General features: G+C 43.0%; 1 protein-coding gene across 4 annotated transcripts in view; it reads left to right on the top strand.

Moving 5' to 3' along the window:
• The window catches only part of unc5a (unc-5 netrin receptor A), a 135,959-nt gene that overhangs the window by 78,852 nt on the left and 34,650 nt on the right, over window positions 1-22,457 (top strand). For 2 of the 4 annotated variants that reach the window (XM_058649816.1, XM_058649817.1), the window contains exons 3-7: window positions 4,212-4,355; window positions 6,212-6,315; window positions 7,884-8,064; window positions 11,158-11,325; window positions 18,213-18,377. In XM_058649816.1, coding sequence (XP_058505799.1) covers window positions 4,212-4,355; window positions 6,212-6,315; window positions 7,884-8,064; window positions 11,158-11,325; window positions 18,213-18,377 — 762 coding nt within the window. The remainder of the gene's footprint in view (window positions 1-4,211; window positions 4,356-6,211; window positions 6,316-7,883; window positions 8,065-11,157; window positions 11,326-18,212; window positions 18,378-22,457) is intronic. The other 2 variants (XM_058649818.1, XM_058649819.1) reach the window with 1 other exon arrangement.

Genomic DNA, 22,457 nt, shown 5'->3' with positions numbered 1-22,457 from the left:
AGTGCAGAGTCTTATTCCTGTGTTTCTGGACAATTTGGCAACTGCTCCCCTGCAATGTTTTCAAGTGGGATTGCAGTAATGGCTTTAAATGCTTAACATGTACACATTTAACAAAGTCATGTTGTAGGTAAGTAAATTTCTTCTTCTTTATGGGAGCAGAGAAATTGTTGCACAGTTGTGATTTTAAATAGATAGTAATGCATCAGCACAAATGTGTTGTCAGCAGATAAGTAGTTTGAAAGATGTAAAACGACTTTATATCTGAGTGATATCAGTACAGACACTCAAGGCTGTGATAACTGTATCAGACGCACAAAAAAAGTGATATTGAGCATTCCCGACTAAAATCCCTTTAAACAGCGTCACCTCACAAGCAGCAGTGAGTGATATGTGGCTTCTTCTTTTTTTTTTTCGCAATAGAGGAGAGTGCTGCTTGTACTTAAGATGGAAATGCTACGTCATTTATCATCAAGTATGAACTCGCTGTCTATCCAGGAAACTATAAAGATGAAAGTCCAAAATGACCAGTCACTGAACTGTGATGGATGAGCCGGCCAAGTTCAACTTAGGTTGAGTCAGGAAGTATAAAGAGAAAAGTGTAGGGAGGGGTTTTGCTTTTTCTTGTTCAACAGGGAGCAAAGTTGATTAAGAGATGATAGGTAGGTCCATTAATAATGCAGCAGTCGCCTTTGCTTGTTTGTTTATTTTTCAGGTTGATTCATCAAAAACTGTAGACAGGAAGTTGCTAAAAGTAGGACAAACAGATAAACCCACGTCAGTGAAAACATAACCTCCTTGGCGGAGGTTACTATATATAATAAAAACAACATAAGTAAATGACCAAAAAGTAAAATAAATAACTAAAAGAACTGAATTGAAATAGAATAGACAGCAGCTTTGGATATTAAAAGTGAGAAAAAATATGACGTGTTAATTAATGTAGTATTGCACGTGCTAATGTAGAATTTTTACAGCACGACTATAATAAGCCTAAACCTGGTGCTAATGAAGCAATAATTCTGCATTTCTAATCAAAAACTCCAGGTACGTAGGTCACATAACTGTACATTTTAACTGAAAACCCACGTGTGTCAATGCAGTGTTAAGCTTTGGGATGTGTTGTAGTATGGTTAAATGCAGCCGATTAATTTGTACTTTGAAAAAGAATAAAGTTTGTGCTGAAAGCCCATTATTCTTACAGTGTCAATCGCATAATTACCCTTTAAAAACTCTCTGAGATTCGGGATATGAGCTCATTTGGAAATGGGCTACTGATCAAATCGAAGACGCACACTCAGTATCTCGCAGGAAAGGAAGATAATTCCTAACACCTTGAAGGCAGCTAAGCATAGCCTACTATTAGAAATCAATATTGATCTAATTGAGTTGTAAGTGTGTCAGTACCCCCATCTTCAGAAAAAGACAGCTTTCTATGGATCAATAAAAGAGTGGTGGGCATAAAGTTGTGTTTTACTTTTGGCCATCTCAATAGAATAGACTCTGGAAAACAACACTTAACAGCAGACTATCCAATTATGAACAACAGCTATAAAATTACAGTCCCATTTTGTTCACAAAGTGATGAGATTATTCTTTCCTACTTATTAATTGGACTGAAATTGGACAGACTGGCTCACAGCAGTGTTACTGGAAGGTGTCAGACACAGAAAGCAGGTAATTATGGCGACAGGAAGAGATAAGGAAACAGAATGCAATTACTCTGGCAAGCAGAGCTTCAAATTGCTCTTCTTAGGATTTCTCACCTCAGGTTGCTGTTGTTCATGCTTTGCATCTCCATGCTGATCTGTTTTCCCTTTAACCTCCAGCTTGGAGAAGAACGAAGGTTTGCATTAATTAAATGCTTCCTACTGTAACTAGAGCCACGCAAAGTGCACTAGGCTTAATAAGACAGCTTTGCTGCGTTTCAAATGTATTTATTATAAGTATTTTTTTTTAACCAAATCCTTTTTGCATATACATATATTGTTATGAGCTCAGTCTAAATCGGGGTAATCAGATATTTCCATTGTTATTCACACCAGAGCCTGTAAGGATTTCTCAGAATTAAGTTTAATTTGACTTCCAGGTTTGAGGGCACACTTCACAGGGTTTGCTTCTCTTTTTTTCCCCACACTGCCTGTAACTGTAATGCTATATTTGCAGTCATGGGTCTCTATAGAGAATACATTTCTCATTTTAAGGATTGTATATAATGGCAAATACGTAATGAACACACATACACATACAAAACACCAACAGAAAAATAAATATAACTATTCCCCATTCCAATGCCCTCCCCAGTGAACACAATATGAAGTGCACACTGCTTCATGCATTGTAAATAAAAGTATATATTTAACTCTCACTCTTCTGCAGCTGTCGACGTAAATTCATTATTTTGTGTTAATGTCGGGCCTGGTTTTCTGTTCATAGTATACAAAATGTAACTGCAAGAATAACTCTGACATTGTTCTTTGGATCACATAGGTAGGGGATTCACTTTGTGTAGCTGTTGTATAAGGTGCAAAGTGTTTTTTTGCATTGTTTGTTTGTTTTTAAGATTCTTGTGTGTGATGGGGTAAAAATACTGACATCCTGCTGACTTGAAGGAAAGGGGTTTTTCTTCTGCTCCATTTGTTCCTTCACTATAGTGCTCATTTTTATTACTCTAGACATTTGTTGTAGCTTTTCGGTTCTCCCTCAACTTGAGTATCTCGCTCTCTCTCTCTCACACACACACACACACACACACACACACACTCACAAAATCTAATAGAAGAGCTAAACTTGAGACAAAGAAAAAGTAAAAACTTTTTTTTTTGACAATTGAGCATATTCATCTTTGAATGACGTCTGATTGAAACAGGACATATGTGCTGTTGACACTTGATATTTCAGTGGTGCTTGGGGGCTAGACTTACTGCACATGCACAGAAATCTACCAGTAATACATGTGGGGGGCCTCAGCCAGTGACCCTCAAAGCTACTCGTCGCTGTGTGGCTGCCGGCGTGGAGCCAATTCACTTTTCCTCTCAAGACAGCTCATATGACCTTTGGGCCAGCATGCACTCACACAGGGCCCCACAGACCCATACACAGTTTGTCTCAAATTGTTCATGAAAAATCACCCATTTTGTATTTGATGAATACTCTGTATCCAGTACAAGTGCTTTATGTAATTGCTGTATAGATTTGAAGGCCTGATAGGTGCCACTTAGTCAAGCTTCAGTCAGCCTCGGTCTGGGGCTCCAAATGATCACCGCAGACAGTTCAAGTGTGTGAGGGGAGTGTAAGAGTGTCAGAAAGTGCTTTTATGTAAATTGAAGTTGAAGAGCGGCTCTCCGTCGAGACTTAAATATACAGCGCTGTACTGTAAATGCTACCACATCGGTCTTGGGGATGTGTCCTCTGTGACTGTAAAATGCTCTGTGTTCATATGAAAGGTTCAACACCCTTCTCACCAAAAAGACCCCAGAGAGCAAAGATCAGACGGGGAGAGGGAGAAAGAGCTGGGAGAATAATATGGCAGTCTCTTTGGCGTCGGTAAAAAAGTAGGACACATGGTGAGGATCAGAGTCGGGGCTCAATATGTAAAGATGCCTGTGGATTGCGAGTTTCACAATAAAAGGTTAACTTAAGATGAAATGAAATATTGCTGCTTAATAAATGCACAAGAAGACGTTTCTTGTCTATGCTTTCCTCTGGAAGAGCAATAAATCTGTTTTTGCCTTGTGTTACAGAAGCTTCACTTATATTAACACTGTTGTGGAAATGCTCTGGAAATTGTGAACTCCTCTCACTTTCTGGATTTAATAATAGTGAATCAGTTCACGCCGCCTATTTGGGTTTGCAGAGGGTTTGTTAAGCACTTCCTATACCTCCGTCCTGACTGTTCAGCTTTCACCGAGGATAGCTGGGAGGCTTTCTTCTCATTTTCCTCAGTTAAAGCACTTTGTTCATGATTATGGTTCTCAACTTATTTATTCTGCCTTGCTTTTTTTTTTTTTTTTTTTAAATTACTTTGCTGCTTTAGTTTAAGGTACAAACTGCACTAAAGGATTAATGTGAGGCCATTTGTTTCCTTTCCGATGAGAAATATTTACGGTAATTTCACTCTCTGCTGCTGTCAAATGAACCGACGGGTATAAAACTGCTCTCACTCACATCCCTCCCGGTCACCATTTTGATGGTTCTTTCTGTTTCCTTTGCAGCTCTGCCAGTCATGCAGGTGACAATTGACATAACCAGACAGCAGGTGGAGAAGATCTTCGGTCTTGATGAGTACTGGTGTCAGTGTGTCGCCTGGAGCACCACAGGCACCCAGAAAAGCCAAAAAGCATACATCAGGATCGCTTGTAAGTGCACTCTAAAACGGTCATGGTGTCATTAGAAAGAAAAACGCTGCCTAACAAGGTCCTGGTTTAATGGAAGTTAGTATGTAATAAGAGGGTGTTAGTTTTTGTCACTGGTTGTTGAAAAGCGACCGAGTCTCATTTAACAATGAACCCAAAGACCATTACGATTTGATCCACCACAGAGTTTTACTTAGTAAAAGGAAAATGTTAGATGCAGGCACAGAGAAACACAGAGACAGTAATGCATTCGCTTGAAGGCAGCAAGAATTCTAAATTTGAGTATTCATGAGCATATTTTTCATTGGCTACAGAGTATCAGCAATGATCCCTATAAAAGTAATAAAAACAGATTTGAAATTTATTGCCGTGCAGCAATCATAAATCTGTGCGGGGGAACACAGACACATCCCTCGCTGCATCCTCAAAAGCTTTATTAGGAGAAGCCATTTTACATTTATGTATTTTAAAACATTCTGTCTATTAATTCTCACATAATTATGCGCTAATCCTGACTGAAGCGAACAAAGCGCCGGCTCCAAGCATCGCACACTTTTGAACGCTCTCCTTCATTATCCGATGGAAAGATAAGCACGCATGTGCACACACACACACACACACACACACACCCACCCATTCATACATACGTACATACATACATGCATGCTTAAAAAAAGGAGTCACATCGACTGCAGCCTTCCAGAACTGTTATATCCCATGTCTCCTCTAGTTCCATTGTTTCGGCTTCGATTAAATTGAATGTCATGAAAATGTCGGCCCATCTTAATGCTTCTCTCACTATGATCAGTCACGACAGGCTCAACATCTGTTTAAAGGGATTCACCGGCTCACAGTCGTGTCCTCAACCTCTGACACACAATAAGGCCTGGTTCACACCTGATGTGCGGCGTGTGCAGCGACTGCTCCGTCTCGCTCGCGTGTCCCCCCACACCACCGATATGTTTATGACTTTATGACTTAAATGGACAAATGTCCTTCACCTGATATAATTATTAAAGCTGTCACTTTTTTTTTTAGAACATAATAGTATGTATTCAGATTGAGCCTAGACACTAATGTAGACACTGGTAGAATGTCAATATCATTATCAATAGATGTTTGTGTTTGTGTTTTTTGTCACGTGGGAAAGTATAGATGCGTCTGAGATGCTATTTTTGAGTTTCAACTCTCTGTGAACACTCTAATCTGTAAAGATGGGCTCCGAAATTAAGAACACGACACAATCTACCAGACGTAACACATTGCTTTAAAGTGAGTCGGAACCTGAGCTTCGAATTTGCACCAACCTGCCAGCTATCACCGGCCTGTCAATTTGACTAGTGTAATTTACAGCCAGTGCTAACAGACAAATATATAGCGTGGAGTTGGTGAAACAGTAAGAGTATTCAATGAGACGTAATGTGAAGCTCCATGCAGGCAGCCAGGCTTACAGGAGCTCTTGTCCAGGTGCCTCGGGGCTTTGTTTTCATGTGGCTGTTCCAAGCCCTCATACAGATGGAAGCTGGAGGCTGTCGGATGCTGGAGAGAGGAGAATGAGGGGGAGAGGCGGAGTGAGGGGTAATGCAATTGCTTTTGCTTGATGCCGAGCCCCTCTGGCAGCAGACAAGCATCTCTGAACCAGCCAGGCAGCCTGTAATAAGCAACATGGTTGGTGCCACCGATCCCCGTATGGCTTAGGGGCCAAGTGGAGTGCGACATGCTCAGTGAGGCCATGGGTGAACATTTTAAGAGTTTGAATTTTAGAAACATCACCGGGCCAGGTTTTGTGGACAGCGCTATCTCATTTAAGCCTTGCAAACGCTACCTAATGTCCTAATTGGTTGTGTCTCTTCCACCAGACCTAAGAAAGAACTTTGAGGTGGAGCCGCAGGGTAAAGAGGTGGCATTGGACCAGGAGGTGTTACTGCGCTGCCTTCCCCCCGAGGGAGTGCCACAAGCCGAGGTGAGACACAGATACAGAAGATATTTATAGGCCCACATCTAGCATCCTTTTACCTTTTCCTCACCAGGAGGACAAAGAGCAGAAAGTTTCTCGGGTTCAGCTCCCTGGTGTCTCTTGCTACTCCACTTGGGAACAACCAACCCAGTTTGGATAAATTACACCTCTAATTATTCCCCGTTATTGATTTATTATCTCTCTTACATCTCCAAGAAGCCGTATATCACATCATCTTGTCACATCACTCATGCTAGGCTTGGAGGCTTCACTCCCCGTTTGACATCTATAAAGGCCTATTCATAATTAATGGGTCTATTTGTCTCAGTCTCTCCCTATCTTATTTTCTATCTTGACGCCATCTCTCCATGTAGGGATTCTCTCATGCAGTACATTGTCCTACTCGTGTCATAATCTCTCTCCACATTCCTCATGTGGTGTGTGTGTGTGTCCGTGTTTAGAGGACCAGACTGGGACCAGCTGTTTCACCTCGTCTGCTGCATCCTCTGGTCCCAGATACGCACTAACTGCTCTAATAACAACACATGACGAGGTTAGGCCAGCTCAGAGACCAGCGGCAGCAGACCAGCCAATCACAGCTATACAGTGGAGGTACATTTTGCAGAGGAAAGGGGAAGGAACATGCCATCCATAGTTTGGCAGGAAAGAACATCAGAGCAAGAGTCACAATGGGGCAAAACAGGGATAGTGCACAAGAGTAGAAAGCCCCCAATTATTTGCAGCATCGCAACTGGCAGTAATGCGGACAACAATGCTGCCGTATTGTAGCTCCTCTCGAGACAGGACAAGGTCAAGTGAGAGCAAGAAAACAAGAAAGCCAATCTGAGAGTACACCAAAAAAAGGAATAACAAGAGTTTTGGCTTTTGCGAGAGGGCACAGAAACTATACAAAGCATGATTGGTTTAGCTTAAGACCAGCAACAAATACACACACATATATATATATATATATATATATATATATATATATATATATACAGCAGCGACAACGCAAACGCTGCATTTCCACCACAACAAAGAATTTATACATTCAAACCATTGTCAAATGAGTTCCCACAATGCTGATTAAGATCAGCTCCACAGGACTCTGTGTTTCTCAGTGTATTGCACTGCACACAGGAGGTGTTTATATCACTGAAAATACAAACACTCACAAAAGTGAATTCTTCTGCCCCAAAGAACCTGATTTTTTAGCAGTTTGACAGAATAAACACATGCCCCTGCTGCCCCTGCTGCCCCTGCTGCCCCTGCACTGCTCATGTATTCAAACAAAATGCTCCCTCGGTCACATCTGATAGTATTGCTCGCCAGAGCCTGTTTTTTTTCAGTTGAAGGACACAACATACAAATAATATTGGATAATTTCAGTTCATGAAGACCAAACAGAGTAAAAAAAAAAACATTTCCATCACATGTTTATTTTGTATGTTCGATTGCTTCAGAAATAGAGAACCTCACCTTTTTTTTTTGCCATCGACAGCATTATTCACTGTAGGTGGAACAGGTGTCTGTTGTGATGCAGTGGATTTTTGACCACTAAACCATATTTTCAGGTGGAGTGGCAGAGGAACGAGGATTTGATTGACCCAGCAAGCGACCCCAATTTTTTCATCACGGCTGACCACAATCTTGTCATCAGAAAGGCCCGTCTGGCAGACACGGGCAACTACACGTGTGTGGCCAAAAACATTGTTGCCCGCCGCAAGAGCAACTCCGCCACAGTCCTTGTCTATGGTAGGTGATAACCTCTTTTTGCAGCAAGTCCACGTATGTATGCAGAGACTAAAGTGAGGTCTGAACTCAGAGCTTTAAGATATTCAAGCTCAGGTAAACTGTTATGACTGCATATTTTTTCCGTCAACCAATATTCCCTTATTATTCTCTGCATATGCACAGAGAGTCACGTCAAACTTCGCAGCCAGTTCACTTCCGGTCAGTTGTTGCTTAGGGGAAACTTGGATTTTGTGATTTTTTTTTTTTTTTCAGTAGTTATAGGAGTTGAGGGATTCAACATGGCCTAAAAAGAAAAAGGCATTAAAGTTTCAGGGACAACAGCAGAGCACTGCTCCACTAAATTCTATAATTTGTTGCTAAACACTCTTGGTAACTTCTGACTGTGGAACATCTTTGGCTGACAGCTCACTAGATGCAGTCAGGCTGGCTTATATTGAAAACCAGGAAATGACCGTGCATATATTGAATGATATGCAGTGTTACACGTATGTGACATATGGTGAGAGTATGCATATATTATTCCGCTTTCCGTTGAGCCAAGAATCACATCATCATAAATAACTACTTAAAGAGATATCTGCACATTAATTAGCACAACTTAAATGTTACTGGCAGCCAGACACTGCCAAAGCTGGCAGTGTCTGATCTCAGGGTTGCCATCTTCCCCCTCCTCTGTAGTGAATCCAGTATGAGAGGAGAACATGTAATGAACAGCAAACTGTAAATAATGACTTGGCTTGATAAGCAGACTGACCTTTATTAAAATGCGGAGAAAAAAAACATATTTTCTATCACAGAGGGTTCCTTGAGTTCTGGCACGGCTCAAGTTGTGCATATGTTACAGCCTGGTGTATTTCTCAGCTGTGCCATGTAAACGGGAGAAATCTCACGCAACATGAAAATAACTTTGTGCATATAAGAAATCAGTCGCATTGTCTGACACCTGGTTGGTGACGACGTTGTGCTGCGTCAGTTATACAGCACTATGTGTGTGCGTGTCCATTGTCCACGCGGTGTGTTCTGTCATAAATATCATTTTCAAATGAAATGATGTGCACATTTTTATCACACAAAATGCATTCAAAAGAAAATGATGTTATTCTTTCAATGATGTATTCAAAAGTAATTTCATCCCTTGTGAAATGGTGGTGTCAATGAGAATTATTAGATCAAACTCATCTGCGGTGTTTCTCATATTAACACTTTAGCTTCTTGAATATTAATTGCAGCTTATATTTTGCTGTCTCTGCCAATAAAACCTCTGAGGAAATCTCAGCGGAGTTTAGGGTGTGGCATGAATTCCAATTCAGAAAACATGAGCAAGTGTCAAACATAAGGGTCATGTACGGAAAGCTTTCGGATCGGTGGGGATACAATTAAGAAAGCTTTCTCCTCTTCTCACTTCTCAACATTTAAAAAACGACACACGACATATATATCAAGATTTACTTGTGTTTTTACAATGAATTCGGTCTAATTTGGGAGTTCGGCAATTGTGCAAACCGTGACGGGGAGTCCAAACATTTAAGCTGCGTCGCATGACTTTTAGCATATTTCATTTAGAAATGCACTTTTCTCTTGGTGAATTGTTTCAAAAGATTTGTAGTATAGTGCATGTATTCAAATAACATAACATTATGACAAATTCCTTCCAGCCCCTGACAAAAAATTCTAAGGAGCTCAATTATTCTCAGTGCTTCTTATGGATGATTAGTTTGTTGGTGAAGGGCTTCTTCAGCAGATGAACAAACGTACTCAGTTGAAATGACTGTGCACAGACAAGAGCATAGACCCACTCTTATTGTTTGCCTTTTTTTATATTGTCAAATATTCATTTTCACCCCTGGATCCAAGAAAGTCTGAATAGCTCAGGTGCTTGCATGTGCAGTTTTATGTCCTCCCATCATGCTTTGTGTTGACGGCTGTGTTAGTACTGCAGTGTTAATTAAGGTTGAATCATTAAACAAGATGTTTTTTTTTTGTTTCTCTGAAAAACATCATAGAGAATATCACAGTCCAGCAGGCTAGGTGATGTGGCTAGCTGTAGCAAGTGATAATAACCACTACATTTCAAAGGGGGGGTTCAACAGGGGGCCAGCGCTGCATTTTAACAAGGCCTGGCAGTGAGACTGCACTCTGTGCTAAGAGGTAATCAGGGGCCGAGTTGCCTGGTAATTTACCTCGCCATGGCGGGCAATCAATCGCATAGAGAGGGCAAGGAAATGATTCAGCCACGACAAGCACAGGAGAGAGTTGGGGGGGGAATTAGAAACGGAGTGTGTACAGAGAAGGGACGACAGTGCCGTACAAGTCAATAAATTAGGAATCCTATCCACCCTCTCATGTAAATGGAGGCAAACACAGTACATGCCAAAAGGAGCTGGTTGGAATTAACTTGATCTGAGCGATATTGCACGAATTATATGCCAATAATTTTTTTTTGTACTAATAAAGTTCAGAACCTGAGCCTCGCTACAGCAAAATATATGAATTCAGCAGGTAGACTTTTTTAAAGGGTAGATCAAATATAATAGAGGAATAAATTATACAGTGTTCCCCACAATTCAGAGAATACTTGACTGTGAAGAATGACACGTAATGGTGAAATCATCGGTAGACGTGTGAAGGACACATCCTGAAGTACTTGAACAACTCCATTTATTTTAAGGAGCGTGTTGGCAACTCAAAGACTATTCGTGCTTTGTGTCATTTTCCCAGCATTACCATGGCAAAAGTGGAGGAAAAATGTCCGTAGTTACACTTGCAGCAACTGTGTCTTCCTCAAAGACGGAGTCAAGGATGGCAAGCTGTCATGTTATTTTCTGCTCCCGGATGAAACCATTTTGCTCCCACTGCAGTCGGCTAATACGACTCGGACAGAGGAATCAGGCCCCTCTGCTCTCGCTGTTCCATTTGTTCACCTTGCAGCGCTGAGCCAAAGGGTGTAACAGCAGTCACAATTATTGTAGCGCTACACACCTCTTTTCTTTAGTGCATGTCGGGTAATCCTGGCTGCTCTGTTCCTTCATCCATCCATCCCTCCCTCCCTCACCCCTCCATCCCCTTACCCACCCCGCGGCGCTGGTCTGACAGTCAACGGCGGCTGGTCCACTTGGACCACCTGGTCGTCCTGCAGTGCTGTGTGTGGGCGTGGCTGGCAGAAGAGGAGTCGGAGCTGCACCAACCCCACGCCACTGAATGGAGGCACATCCTGTGAGGGGCAGAACGTCCAGAAAAGTGCCTGTGTGGCCACCTGTCCAGGTAACTCCCAGACAACCCTGTTTGTCCTGTGGCGCTTGGCTTCCTGTGGCTTCCTCTTTGCTCTTTTTTTTTTTTTTTTTTTCTCTCTGCATCTAGAAGTCATCAATTCATATTTATTTTGGCTGCCCTTTTGTACCTACACCTCCGCATCTTTTCTTAGCAGTTAGTGCTTCTGTTTCTGCTTGTAATTATACTGCTTACACAGCAACGTCAAAGTCGCTTAGTCCTCACTGTAGCGTCATCCTCAGAGTGATTTATTATCATCGCACTTTGTTCGCATATCTCTTTATCCTCTGCACTGCACACTGATCCTGCTTTTATACAGGACAACTGTCTACTTTAAGAGACATGGTCGCAGCCATGGCACTGTGTCAGACCAGCTAGTACATTTGTTATTGTCTGCGGCTCAAGCTACGTAGTAAATATGGGCAATAAAAAGCTGAATTATGGCAGCCTGTGTGCCATGTTTACGTGTGAGGAGTCGAGGGTGTTTCATTTGCCTGTCCCTTCTCCCTTGTGAGAGTATCAGAGAGGCAGATTGCCCTGCCTGATACTGAGCAACACATATCGATCCCTGCAAGCCTCAGATGGAAGTCAAGCTGCTTCATTTGCAGTCCCACATTAGCCCCCTGACAGAGGGAGAGACGGCAAGAGAGAGAGAGAGAGAGAAAACAGGAGGTGTAAGGTGCGGGCAGAGATAGAGACAGATGGAATCAGATACAGTGTAAGGATGGCAGGAACAAAGCCTCGAGTGAGACAGAGAACAGGACAGTCGAGAGAGAAGGAAAAGAAATGCCTGAGTGTGTACGAAATCTGGCTGTTGCCTGTCAGCAGATCAGTCTGTGGACATACTCTCGAGCTGAGGCACTGCAGCCATGCTGACCGCAGGAGAAATCTCCCACGCTCGGTAAATAGCAGAAAGGGAAATCGAACACCTCTGGCAGTGGCAGCTTCTCTCTGTCTAAAACAAAGGTTATCTTCCTCAGTGAATCATGGTGTTGTGTTACACATCTCCCATGTTAAGACATCACTAGAATGTCAACCATGAGTGTAAGTAACATGGCCTGCTAGAATACAGTAGAAGGAGGAAGACAGAGGAGATGGGGAAAGGCGTGATGCTCCGTGAGGACTCTTTCCACATGGATTTGGATTTATTATCATCGCAGCAACAATAATGCAATCACAGGGGTGTCCAGGGATTCTTGACATTCCCCTGATAGCAAAGCAGGACACTGACCTCTATGAGCTTAAAGAGATTGTCAGTCCAAGCTGCTATTGTTAGACTGAACCCCACCCGCTTCTATCTTTCTCTTGCCCCGCAAGGAGAAAGTGTGTAATTTCAACCCTTAAGGTGCAGTGACAAGAAATTGCATTGAGCTCTGTGAACACTGTTTGCAGAGAATGAAAGAACTCCCCTTTTTTTTTTGTCATGATGAGAGATGCTCCAGCGACGTGACCCCGCTCACACCTCTATCAGCCCCGTTATGGGCTCTGCCTCCCTTTCTCTCTCGTTACCTGTCTCAAACTGAGCATCAGCGGCATAGACAGCCCCAGCTGTCGGCAAACACAGAGGGTTCCCCTCAAGGCCAGAGTCCACCACGCCAGAGCCTGGGGATGATGATGGTTGTTGTTTCCAATCACAAGTGGCACAGTGGCTCAGTTGTGTACTCACAGACATGTCTCTGAAAGCCCCCAAGATGAAGTGACTTCTGCCACCATTTGTCACCCAGCGCGCATGCGCACACACACACACACACACACACACACACATACAGGTTTGCTCAGCTATTCTTCTCAGGACACTGCATTGACTTCCATTCATTTGAACAGCCTAAACAACGCATCATCTCTAACCGTAACCATAACCAGTTAATACATAACCCGAAAACCTCAACCTAACCACAATTCAAATCTAAACCCCAAAAAATTAACCAGTTCCTCAGAAATGAAATTCTGCCTCATTAGGACCAGGTTTTCGCCCCATGAGAACTACTGATTCTGACAAGGTCAGTGTTTATGCCATAAAATGTCCTAAAGAGGAAACAAATACAGCACACACACACACACACACACACACACAGTCCAGAAACTGCAACCCCCAGATACATCCCGAAACTTCACTTTGATTCATCAGTTACATGAATAACACATACATGAATCATCGGTCTGAATAGAAGCTCTCGGATAAAAGTCACGCATGGTCAGCAAGAGGAGACAAATGAGAGAAACCTAGCAGACGGCATCCTTGAATACTGGATAACAACTTTAATTATCACAGCACTGATAGTCGTCACTGTTTTTTTCTGATATCCGATGAACAGGCGCTGGTGATTTTTTTTCTTTTCCCCCATTTCAGAAGAATGAGACTTGAGCTGTAATCCTGCAAATAGACATCATGTTATTTATTCAGGCTCTGTTGACATTTGGATTCAGAAGTGGTGGGTTTTTTTTTTTCTTAGTCAGCCTTGAGATGCATTTTTCCTCTACAGTGCCTTTCTCTCTGAGCTGCTTAATAAAAATTGCATGATTTAATGCTGGTCTTTTTTCAAAAGTTCATTAATTATCTAGTCTTGGATGCTTTGTTGATTATTAGCTCTCTGGTGCATTTAACGTACAGCATTAGATCTTTGAAGAGGCTTACAGAGAGAGAGAAAATATTGTTGTTGCCGCTCATCCAGTTTAATTTGCAGTTGCAGTCCGTTTCTGCTTTGTCTAAAACATACTGATGGATTTGCTGTACTCCTCCATTGGGGAATAAAGATTCTGTTGACTGAATGAATTTTCACTGGAAACTGATCACGTTAAATTTGGTAAAACAACATGTAGAGGCTGTAATTTCTCTCTACATCACACACACACACACACACACACACACACACACACACACACATATACACTTTAGGTACATGTGTACATTCTTAATGCCAATGACCATTGACTTATCTAAAACCACAGAGGCTTCTCACACATACTTTAGAAGAATCCACAGACCGACTGACATCTCCGACATTGGCCTGTTCACTAGCACATGTTCACTCGCCACATGTCTAAGCACGAAGTGTCTTGTATCTAAATGTGAGCTCCCACCTCTCATGAGGAAAGTGTGAAGCTAGAGAGGTTCATCTGTATTTTCGTCTGTCTCCAAAGTGTTTAATGAGAGTTGGCAGGGGCCTATGTGGCAGATCAGATGGGCTCCATGCTGGGAGAGATGCAGGGTGCTATGGAGGAGGAGATGGAAGAGGAGGCGGTTGCTGAGGCTAAAGCCGGAGGCTTAGAGCAGGGCAGATCATTACCACAAGTGGACAAACTATGCAAGAGCCTAATCTCCATTTCGCTCTGTTGGCCTTCTCCTCTTCCTTTGTCTCCATCTCATCATTGCCAAAGTAACCGACATTAATCTGCAGTCCAGCCCACACCTCTCCATTGACTCCTCTCCTGCTCTGACTTGTGGTTTCGAGCCAAAAGTCAGGGCAAAATGTCAAATCATGTCAGTATTTACAACTGAAAATACACTACGTGGGCCAACAACAACCATTAGACCCCAGTGTTTGGAAGCAACACAAAGACATACACAAATGAACTGAACTGGAACTGTTGTCTGATGTGTTCGAGAACAGTAAATAACCTGAGGAAATTCCTAATTTGCGTGAATTATTTAAATATTGAAGTGGTCCCTCAGGCTTGCCAGAGGAGTCACGAGAATTATAGGAGATGGAAAATAAACAGACTCGAGGCTGGTGTGTTTTGCGCGTGCATACTTTTCGGTGTGTGTTTGTGCATGTGTGCGTTGTGCAAATGCAAGCTCACACCCATATGTCTGCTGTCTGCACTGCAGGCGAATGTCTAATTCTATTCTGTTAGTAACCATGTATGTGTGTCTGGATATTAGCAGAGATTGTTCTGCAGACTACATATTTTATCCAAGGAATAAAGGCTATGGCTAATAAATGTGACAGAAAAACACATTAGTTCACTGTGAAAAGACGGTGGCCATCTGGTGACAGCCTTGCATCAGTGCTGTTATTATTCATTCAGCGCCATTTGTTTTGGCTCACCCTCTTCCCGTCTCATTCTGTCTCATTTCACTTTGCTTGACTGGTTTCAGTCAACTTACAGAAGTAGACTGGACTTTATTCGCTAGCGCCCATGCTACCTACAGTGTCACAACTAGTAAGAAAAAGATTTTTTTTTTTTTTTTCCAAGGAAAATGTGTCAGGTATATAATCGCTGTCTGGTTTTCTGTGGCCTTTTTCTTCACGTCAGCCTTTGAACGTCAGGATTAGAGGTGGTTACTGTGCACACGTACAGTATATGATGACAGGACAGTGGGAGCAGAGGGACGGCCTGCTGGTCTCAGTGGTGTTTGTCTCCCTCCTCATGCTCAAGGACACATAAACCATGGGCGTCCAATGATCTTGGACGGGGTCCGTGGGCAGCCATTGTCATTTTGAGCAGCAGCGACTCAAACAGGCCCCCCCCTACTGGCTTGCAAAGAATAGTCGGGTTCCTTTCTCTTCCCGCCTTAACAACATGTCCAAATGGGGGCTTGCCATTTGGCTATTGTATTCCCCTCCTTCCTCAGAGACCTGCCTGACCTAAAACCTGTGGTGCTGTGAGATTGAAAATCCGCCGTGGTGCCGTTTGCAGCCAGCACTAACAATCTCTCTCCAGGGATTTGATAAGAAAAAGTGTAGCTTTGGATGACAATTTTCTTGTGTGGATCCCTTAAAAGGAAAAAGGAGGGAAAAAATAATGAGGTTTGTTTCTGATTTCATCCTTTAATATGAGAAAGGGAAATCCAGGAAAGTGTTGTGTTTCTTGCTTGGCTGCGTTTATTTTACCACTATATATCTCTTCCCACTTCTTTTATTAATGTCATAAAAGTTTTTGCTCTGTGCTTCTGTGAAACACCCCATCTGCTTCTATAGTTGCTACATGTCTAAAGTCAGATTGGCCTCCGCGGGCTGTTTATTTATCTTCATCTTTCTTTGATTTTCCACAGCTTCAGTGTTGCTGCAAATTGTGCCTCATCCACGTTCTCATGGGCACAGCTCGTTTCCACTGCAATCACCGTGTTTGAAAATGTTATTTGCATGGACATTAGTCTTGCTTTGTGGTGGGAAAGAGAAGTAGAATTTCATCACCGCATCAGGGCAGATGTTGACATCATCTCTTTGTTTCACAGTGGTGTGGATAAACTGAGGGGTGACATAATGTATTCATTAGGATGTAATTCGCTATTCAATCATTCTCATTCCCAGCCTGGATAATCAGCCCACTGGCCCACGGATGGGTCCACTCAGTGCCAAACAAGGACAATTATCTGATTGGTTCTGCTCTCTCTGCCAAATGGATCTGACTGCAAAGAGGCCCAAGCTGTGTCAGCAACACACCACACACAAAAGCCCAGCTCTCACATTCTCTAGTAATCATTTTAGGACACACATGGACCAATTGTACGAGACTAGTGTAGCGGCGGGCGCTAATTCTCACACCTGTAGCTCAGGTAGGAAAATCACAGCGTTTTTTTTGAGCTGGTTTTCCAATTATGAACTGTTTCTAAATCCACGTGAAATCTTTACTTATTCAATAACACAGGGGGTATCCCATCACGAGTAACATCCCGCCATCTCACTTATTTTTTATTAACCAAAGTCTTAGGCCTGCAGCAGGTCAGACCTGTTCTCTGTGGGTCACGCCCCCCGCACTTTTCATTGCGAGGATTAATGAGCACTAAGGTTTTCTTGCCCTTAGGTCTGTCAGAAAGAGGGATGCTGCTGCTCATAGAGGTGTGCATGTATGTCTGCGTGCATGTGTGTGAGAGAAAGAGGCTTTGGTGATGCTCTTCTGGTCCCATTTACCTGCACATTTGGGAAAAAAGAGCAAGGCAGTGGCGTTTTTGTCCCCCATGAGAGCTCATTACTGCTCTTTTCCCCCTTAGCCCTATGGCAACCTTCCCCAGGCTTGTTGCTGTGTCGCTCTCAATATAATCCCCCCCACCCCTGGACACAGTGCCAAATTACCCCCACCTTTGCAAAATGGCTTCTCTCTCTGTGTGTGTGTGTGTGGTAACGCTCAGAACCATTACCGGCCAATTTCCATTTTGTTTCATTTTCCCGCACTGATGGTGGAGTGTTTGAAGTTACAGTTCTGGCTGCAGGTCCAATGAACAGCCATCTCTGGTAATACCACCTGCATTGGGTCATGTATTCAAATACACTGTAGGTAACTCATGTTGCCACAGTAACGCCTTTTGACAAAGAACTCAAACCAAGGCAGGTATATTTTCTTTCACAGGTTTCAAATTGTTCTGAGAATATTTCGTATTAGACTCGAGGCCTAATTTCCTATGGTTAATTCTCTACATATTTATTTTGTTGACAGCTGGGTCTAGCAGGTCACAGCACCTTCCACTTCACCCTTGCACTAATGGGGTTTAGCTTAGTTGCATCTGATTTACATGTTGAAAATAAACAAAGATGGCAGAATGGAGAGAGTGTGGCTCTTCTCAGCAGTTTTACACGCTTTGGTTTCCCTGGGCATCTCGTGGATTTGAGTGTGTGCAAGTAAATTTGCATGTCTTTATCATGCTTTCCCTGCCAGGCTTTTTGTTTTGAATAAGCGAATTTGCACAAGATGGCAACATTGTATTCCACCAGTTGTTCCCATATCACACGCAAATGAGCAAGTGCTTTTACATTACTGTTCACCCGAACCTCTCAGTTCACTCTGTAAAATAAAGCTATAGTTTGCTATATATACGTAGAAAATGTCTTCACCCCTGTCCACTAAAACGTGGGTTTGAAGGGAATCAGTCTGACGTTTTGCTGCTGTGTATTTTTATGCTGCAGTTTTATTGTTATTTTTTATGTTCTGTGTCTTTGCAGTGGATGGAGGCTGGAGTGAGTGGAGCAAGTGGTCGGCTTGCGGCGCTGACTGTTCAATGTGGAGGAGCAGGGAGTGCACCCAGCCCTCACCTGGCACTGGGGGTAAAGACTGCCAGGGGCTTGACCTCCAGTCGCTCAACTGCACCAGCGAGCAGTGTCCACAGAGTGAGTGTGTTACCACCCACGTGCTGTCAACCATCCTCTCAGTGTTCAACTCGGTCAAACAAAAGTAAAGATACAGGATCTCGACTCGCTTTTCTGCAACGGGATCAGTTCATTTGTATATTTGCTCCCTACAACTGAGCTGATAAGTGGCGAAGAAACGTTAGTAAATCAATAGATGTGTTCACAACAACATTTGAGAGCTATAGCCAGAAAATGGGACTTTCCCAAAGCCATGGTGGAAAGAAAAACCATTAAAAGAAATATTAAGCACTATTCTTTAGTCTTGCAACCTTCATCAGATAAAAGATCACAAATAATCCATGAAAAAACAAAATGGCACATGATCGGCCTAAATTAGCTGATGTTATTTGTCCACCAGTCCTGTTTTTGTTTTTATTTACAGTTTCCATTGGAGCAAGAGGAGTAAACATATATCCTCCTATTTTTATTAGATCAAATAAACGTTTTATGCCTCCTTATAGTGTCAGCCTTCTGTGATTGATGTTGAGCACAGGTTCATAAAAGAAAGATGTCCATCTCGTATATGACGCAGAGAAGAGGAGTCGCACCTTTTCAGACAATCAGTGCTAAATAAGACCGGAATGGGACTTGTTGCTTAGATGATACACAATCTTTTCACCTGTGTCTGCACTGTGATGCTCTCCGACCTATTAATAGAACTGAGAATTAAACAGAGTCTCTTGTGATTAAAGCACAACCTGTGAGATAAAGTGCTGCGGGCGACTGAACCGTGAAAGCACACACACAGTAGCAGACCTGCGTGTGTGCTCGCATTGTTCTCCAAATGCAATCATTTCAGACACATAAATATCTGCAAAGCCAGTGTGTCTTTCTTATTTGTGTGAATTAAGCTGTTGCTCCGTGTGCTGTGCCCCCGCATGTGTCATTAACGGGGCATGTGCAAACTGTCAGGGTTGGAACACGTGAAGTACATACAGCCAGAGCCGGCAGCTAAGTGGAAAGTGCCAACGCGGAGTCGGCGACAGACCAGATGGACATGAAGCATGAGCTCTGTTGCTCCCCACAGATATCAAAGACAGAGAGATATCATGGCTTCCCATCCCGAGGTGATAAGTCTCGGGGTGGCGTCTCATAAAGAGAATGTTAAAAATAGTGTGGCTATTGGGCTGCTCTGCATGGTAAACAGTCAGTTTTAATGGGGGCGCAGTTGACACGAGCCAGTGCATTAATTAAGTGAATTATGTATTTTGCACTGATTTGCGTCATCACATGGACCGCTGCATGGAGCGGGAGTGAGAGTCTAAGAGCTACTGTATGTGAATGCTGCATTTTTGTGTACATTTATACACAAATTAGAGTGTGAGCGCTCTCTGCAAGTGTGTGTCCGTCTGCATGTGTCTCAGCCGATAGTGAGGCTGATGCAGTGAACCAGGGAGCTTAGACTGCCCATCATCAAAGGTCAGCAGCTCCTCCCCAGAGAAGCAAGATACATACACAAAAATGCCAGTCATTGTTTCTCCCATTTGCACACACACACACACACACACACACACACACACACGCATGCACATGTGCGTCACTCAGTATTTACACTGACAGCACGGAGCGAGGCACAAGTCTCTGAAGAATGCCTGTCCCAATCTGTTCCCAGCAGATGTGTTTCCATAGACAATTGCTATGTGAAGTATTATAATAAGCAAAATAGCAAGATGGTTTTGGCTTGTCAGCAACTCTCATACTTCAACCATGTCTGCAGGCTATTAGCTGAGATAGAAAACACCCCCCCCCCCCCCGAAACAAAAGGCGGCCTTCTCCTCCAGTGTAATCGAGCAATGCAACTGCAGAGTAAGCTGTAGTTACTCTGCAACAAAACATCCTCTCACGAGCTCCTCACAAACATCTGTAATCGCCCTCATTAGAACCGAAATGGCACACTTTGGATGAGGTTATTGTTTTAGGTATCGTATGTGTGAGAATCAATGTGCCGCACCGTGCTCTGTGCTGCAGCTCTAAAATAAACAGATCGGGCCCAGGCAGGATCATTTTCATAAAGTAAACAAGTGGAGACCAAGATGGAGTAATGCAAATCTATGCATGGAAATAATAAATATGCTGGCAGCACGCCACAGCCAAAATGCCAGACAGGTGTTCGAGGGCACAGAAAGGAGAGTGAGAAAAAAAAACAAAAAAAAAAAACAGTGCTTGTATTCTCAGGCACAGGAAATTAGGCCAAAATAACCACAATTAGCTGACTTAATGTGAGTAATGAAGGTAATTAACTTAATTTGCAACAGCATCCCATTTTGGGGGTGTCACATATGATTATGCAAAGCCTTATAAAACTATTAATCTGTCTTCAGTCTGCTTTTGAATTTGGAGGCTAATCTGGTGGCAAAGCAGCTGATGTTTTCGTCATGGGTTTGTTTGTCAGAGTGAGGTCACAGCCTGCGTGAAAAACGGCTCAACACTTATTTTGGGCCATATTTCACCCGGCGGCGCTGAAGGATGGGACAACTGTATTGTGGAGATAGTAATGGTCACGCTCACTTTGAGAGTTTTAGTAGCCATATTTCCCTGACCTTAAGAACTTCACTGTTATTCATCTTCAGGCAAGTGACTGGAGGATTGGCCATGGGATGAAATATATGTTCAGGTCTCTTGATAAATGCCCAGGGAAGAGGGGCAGGAGGCTGCAAAGCTTTTATTTATCAATGCAGGAGAGAGAGAGAGAGAGAGAGAGAGAAAACGAAGCAGGTAGAATGAGTTGAGGACTATCAGGTGCAGACATTGTGCTGACTGTCAATGCTGCAAGAGTCCAAAATTCAGCAGGAGCTCGGTACATTGCCTCGGAGGAGATAAATTATAAGTCCAAAATGGGCCGTCTCAAGTCAGAAACTGATCCCTAACCAGCCAACCCCAGAGCGAGTGTGAGGAGAAGGAGAAGTGAAGGCTCAGGAAGAAGCGAACAAACAGACACTTGCCTGGGGTCAACTCTGACATTTACACACTGTCCACAGGCAGGTGTCAATCATACAGAGAGGTCACACACAAAGAGAATCAAAAGTTCTTAGCCAGCAATTATGTCACATGGAAATGAATGATGGACTGACGGCTGAAAGAGAGAGAGAGAGGGAGAGAGAGAGAGAGGGAGAATAATGTGGAGAAGAGGAGAAAGAGAGAGGACACTTTACAAAAAGGACCAAAGTCCAAAGCCCATCCAATTATAAAACCCGATTAGTTATGTCAATTAAAGTGTGATGGATGTCCTTTCAATTATTGGCTGGCATCGTGGAGATCAATAACCAGGGCCAGGAGGAGCTGAGACCAGGATTGCAATGCACATCAGGATTGTTTCGCTATGACACATGGTGGGTCAGATAAAACTTCCCTCACTGATTGCCCGATAAGCCACTAGAGATTAAAAACAGAAGTGGAGGGAGAGAGCGAGAGAGAAACAGAGTTGTCTGATTGACTGACTTCATTGTCTCGGTTCAAGAATGGTACATGCCTAAGGATAACAAAGAGTCAAGATATTTGATCTTTGCATCTGGGGCTGGCTATATGCCTTTGGTTTGCCCTTAGAAAGTAAACACCAACTGGTCAATCTAAAGCTATGTTTATCCAATCAACAGAAGCCAGTTATCCTGTCTCCTCACAGACGAGTGTTGCTTTCTCTTTAGTCAGACCAGACATCTCTCAGTAGACTGCAGTGCTAGCAGCTGCGTCTGGCCTTTGACTCACCAAGACAATTGGATTTGGGAAGTTTAATGAGAGACTCAGCCATAGTCTCTTCCCCTTTTTTGGAGCTCATTGTAAAAGGTGTAAGGCTTAGCCTGGCTGCTTACAATTACTCACCGCTACACTTCCCTGAGGAAAGAAAGAGAGGGAGGCGAGTCGGAGGAGAGAGACATCGCCAGCTCAGTCGACAAGTTGAGCAGTGGAAGAATGGATATTATGTTAGAAGAGTTTTCATCTATGTTCTGTGCAGATGTGCTGTGTAATATCACAAAACAACACAGACACGCCTGTGTTTATCTTCAGCCAGTCACTCACTATTGATTACATGTCAAGAAATCCATAGCATTAAGAAGGACCGCC

The sequence above is a fragment of the Solea solea genome, chromosome 14, assembly GCF_958295425.1.
Source record: "Solea solea chromosome 14, fSolSol10.1, whole genome shotgun sequence".
NCBI classification, from domain to species: domain Eukaryota; kingdom Metazoa; phylum Chordata; class Actinopteri; order Pleuronectiformes; family Soleidae; genus Solea; species Solea solea.
The sequence above is the reverse complement of the archived record's forward strand: the minus strand, read 5'-3'. Positions and strand labels throughout refer to the sequence as shown.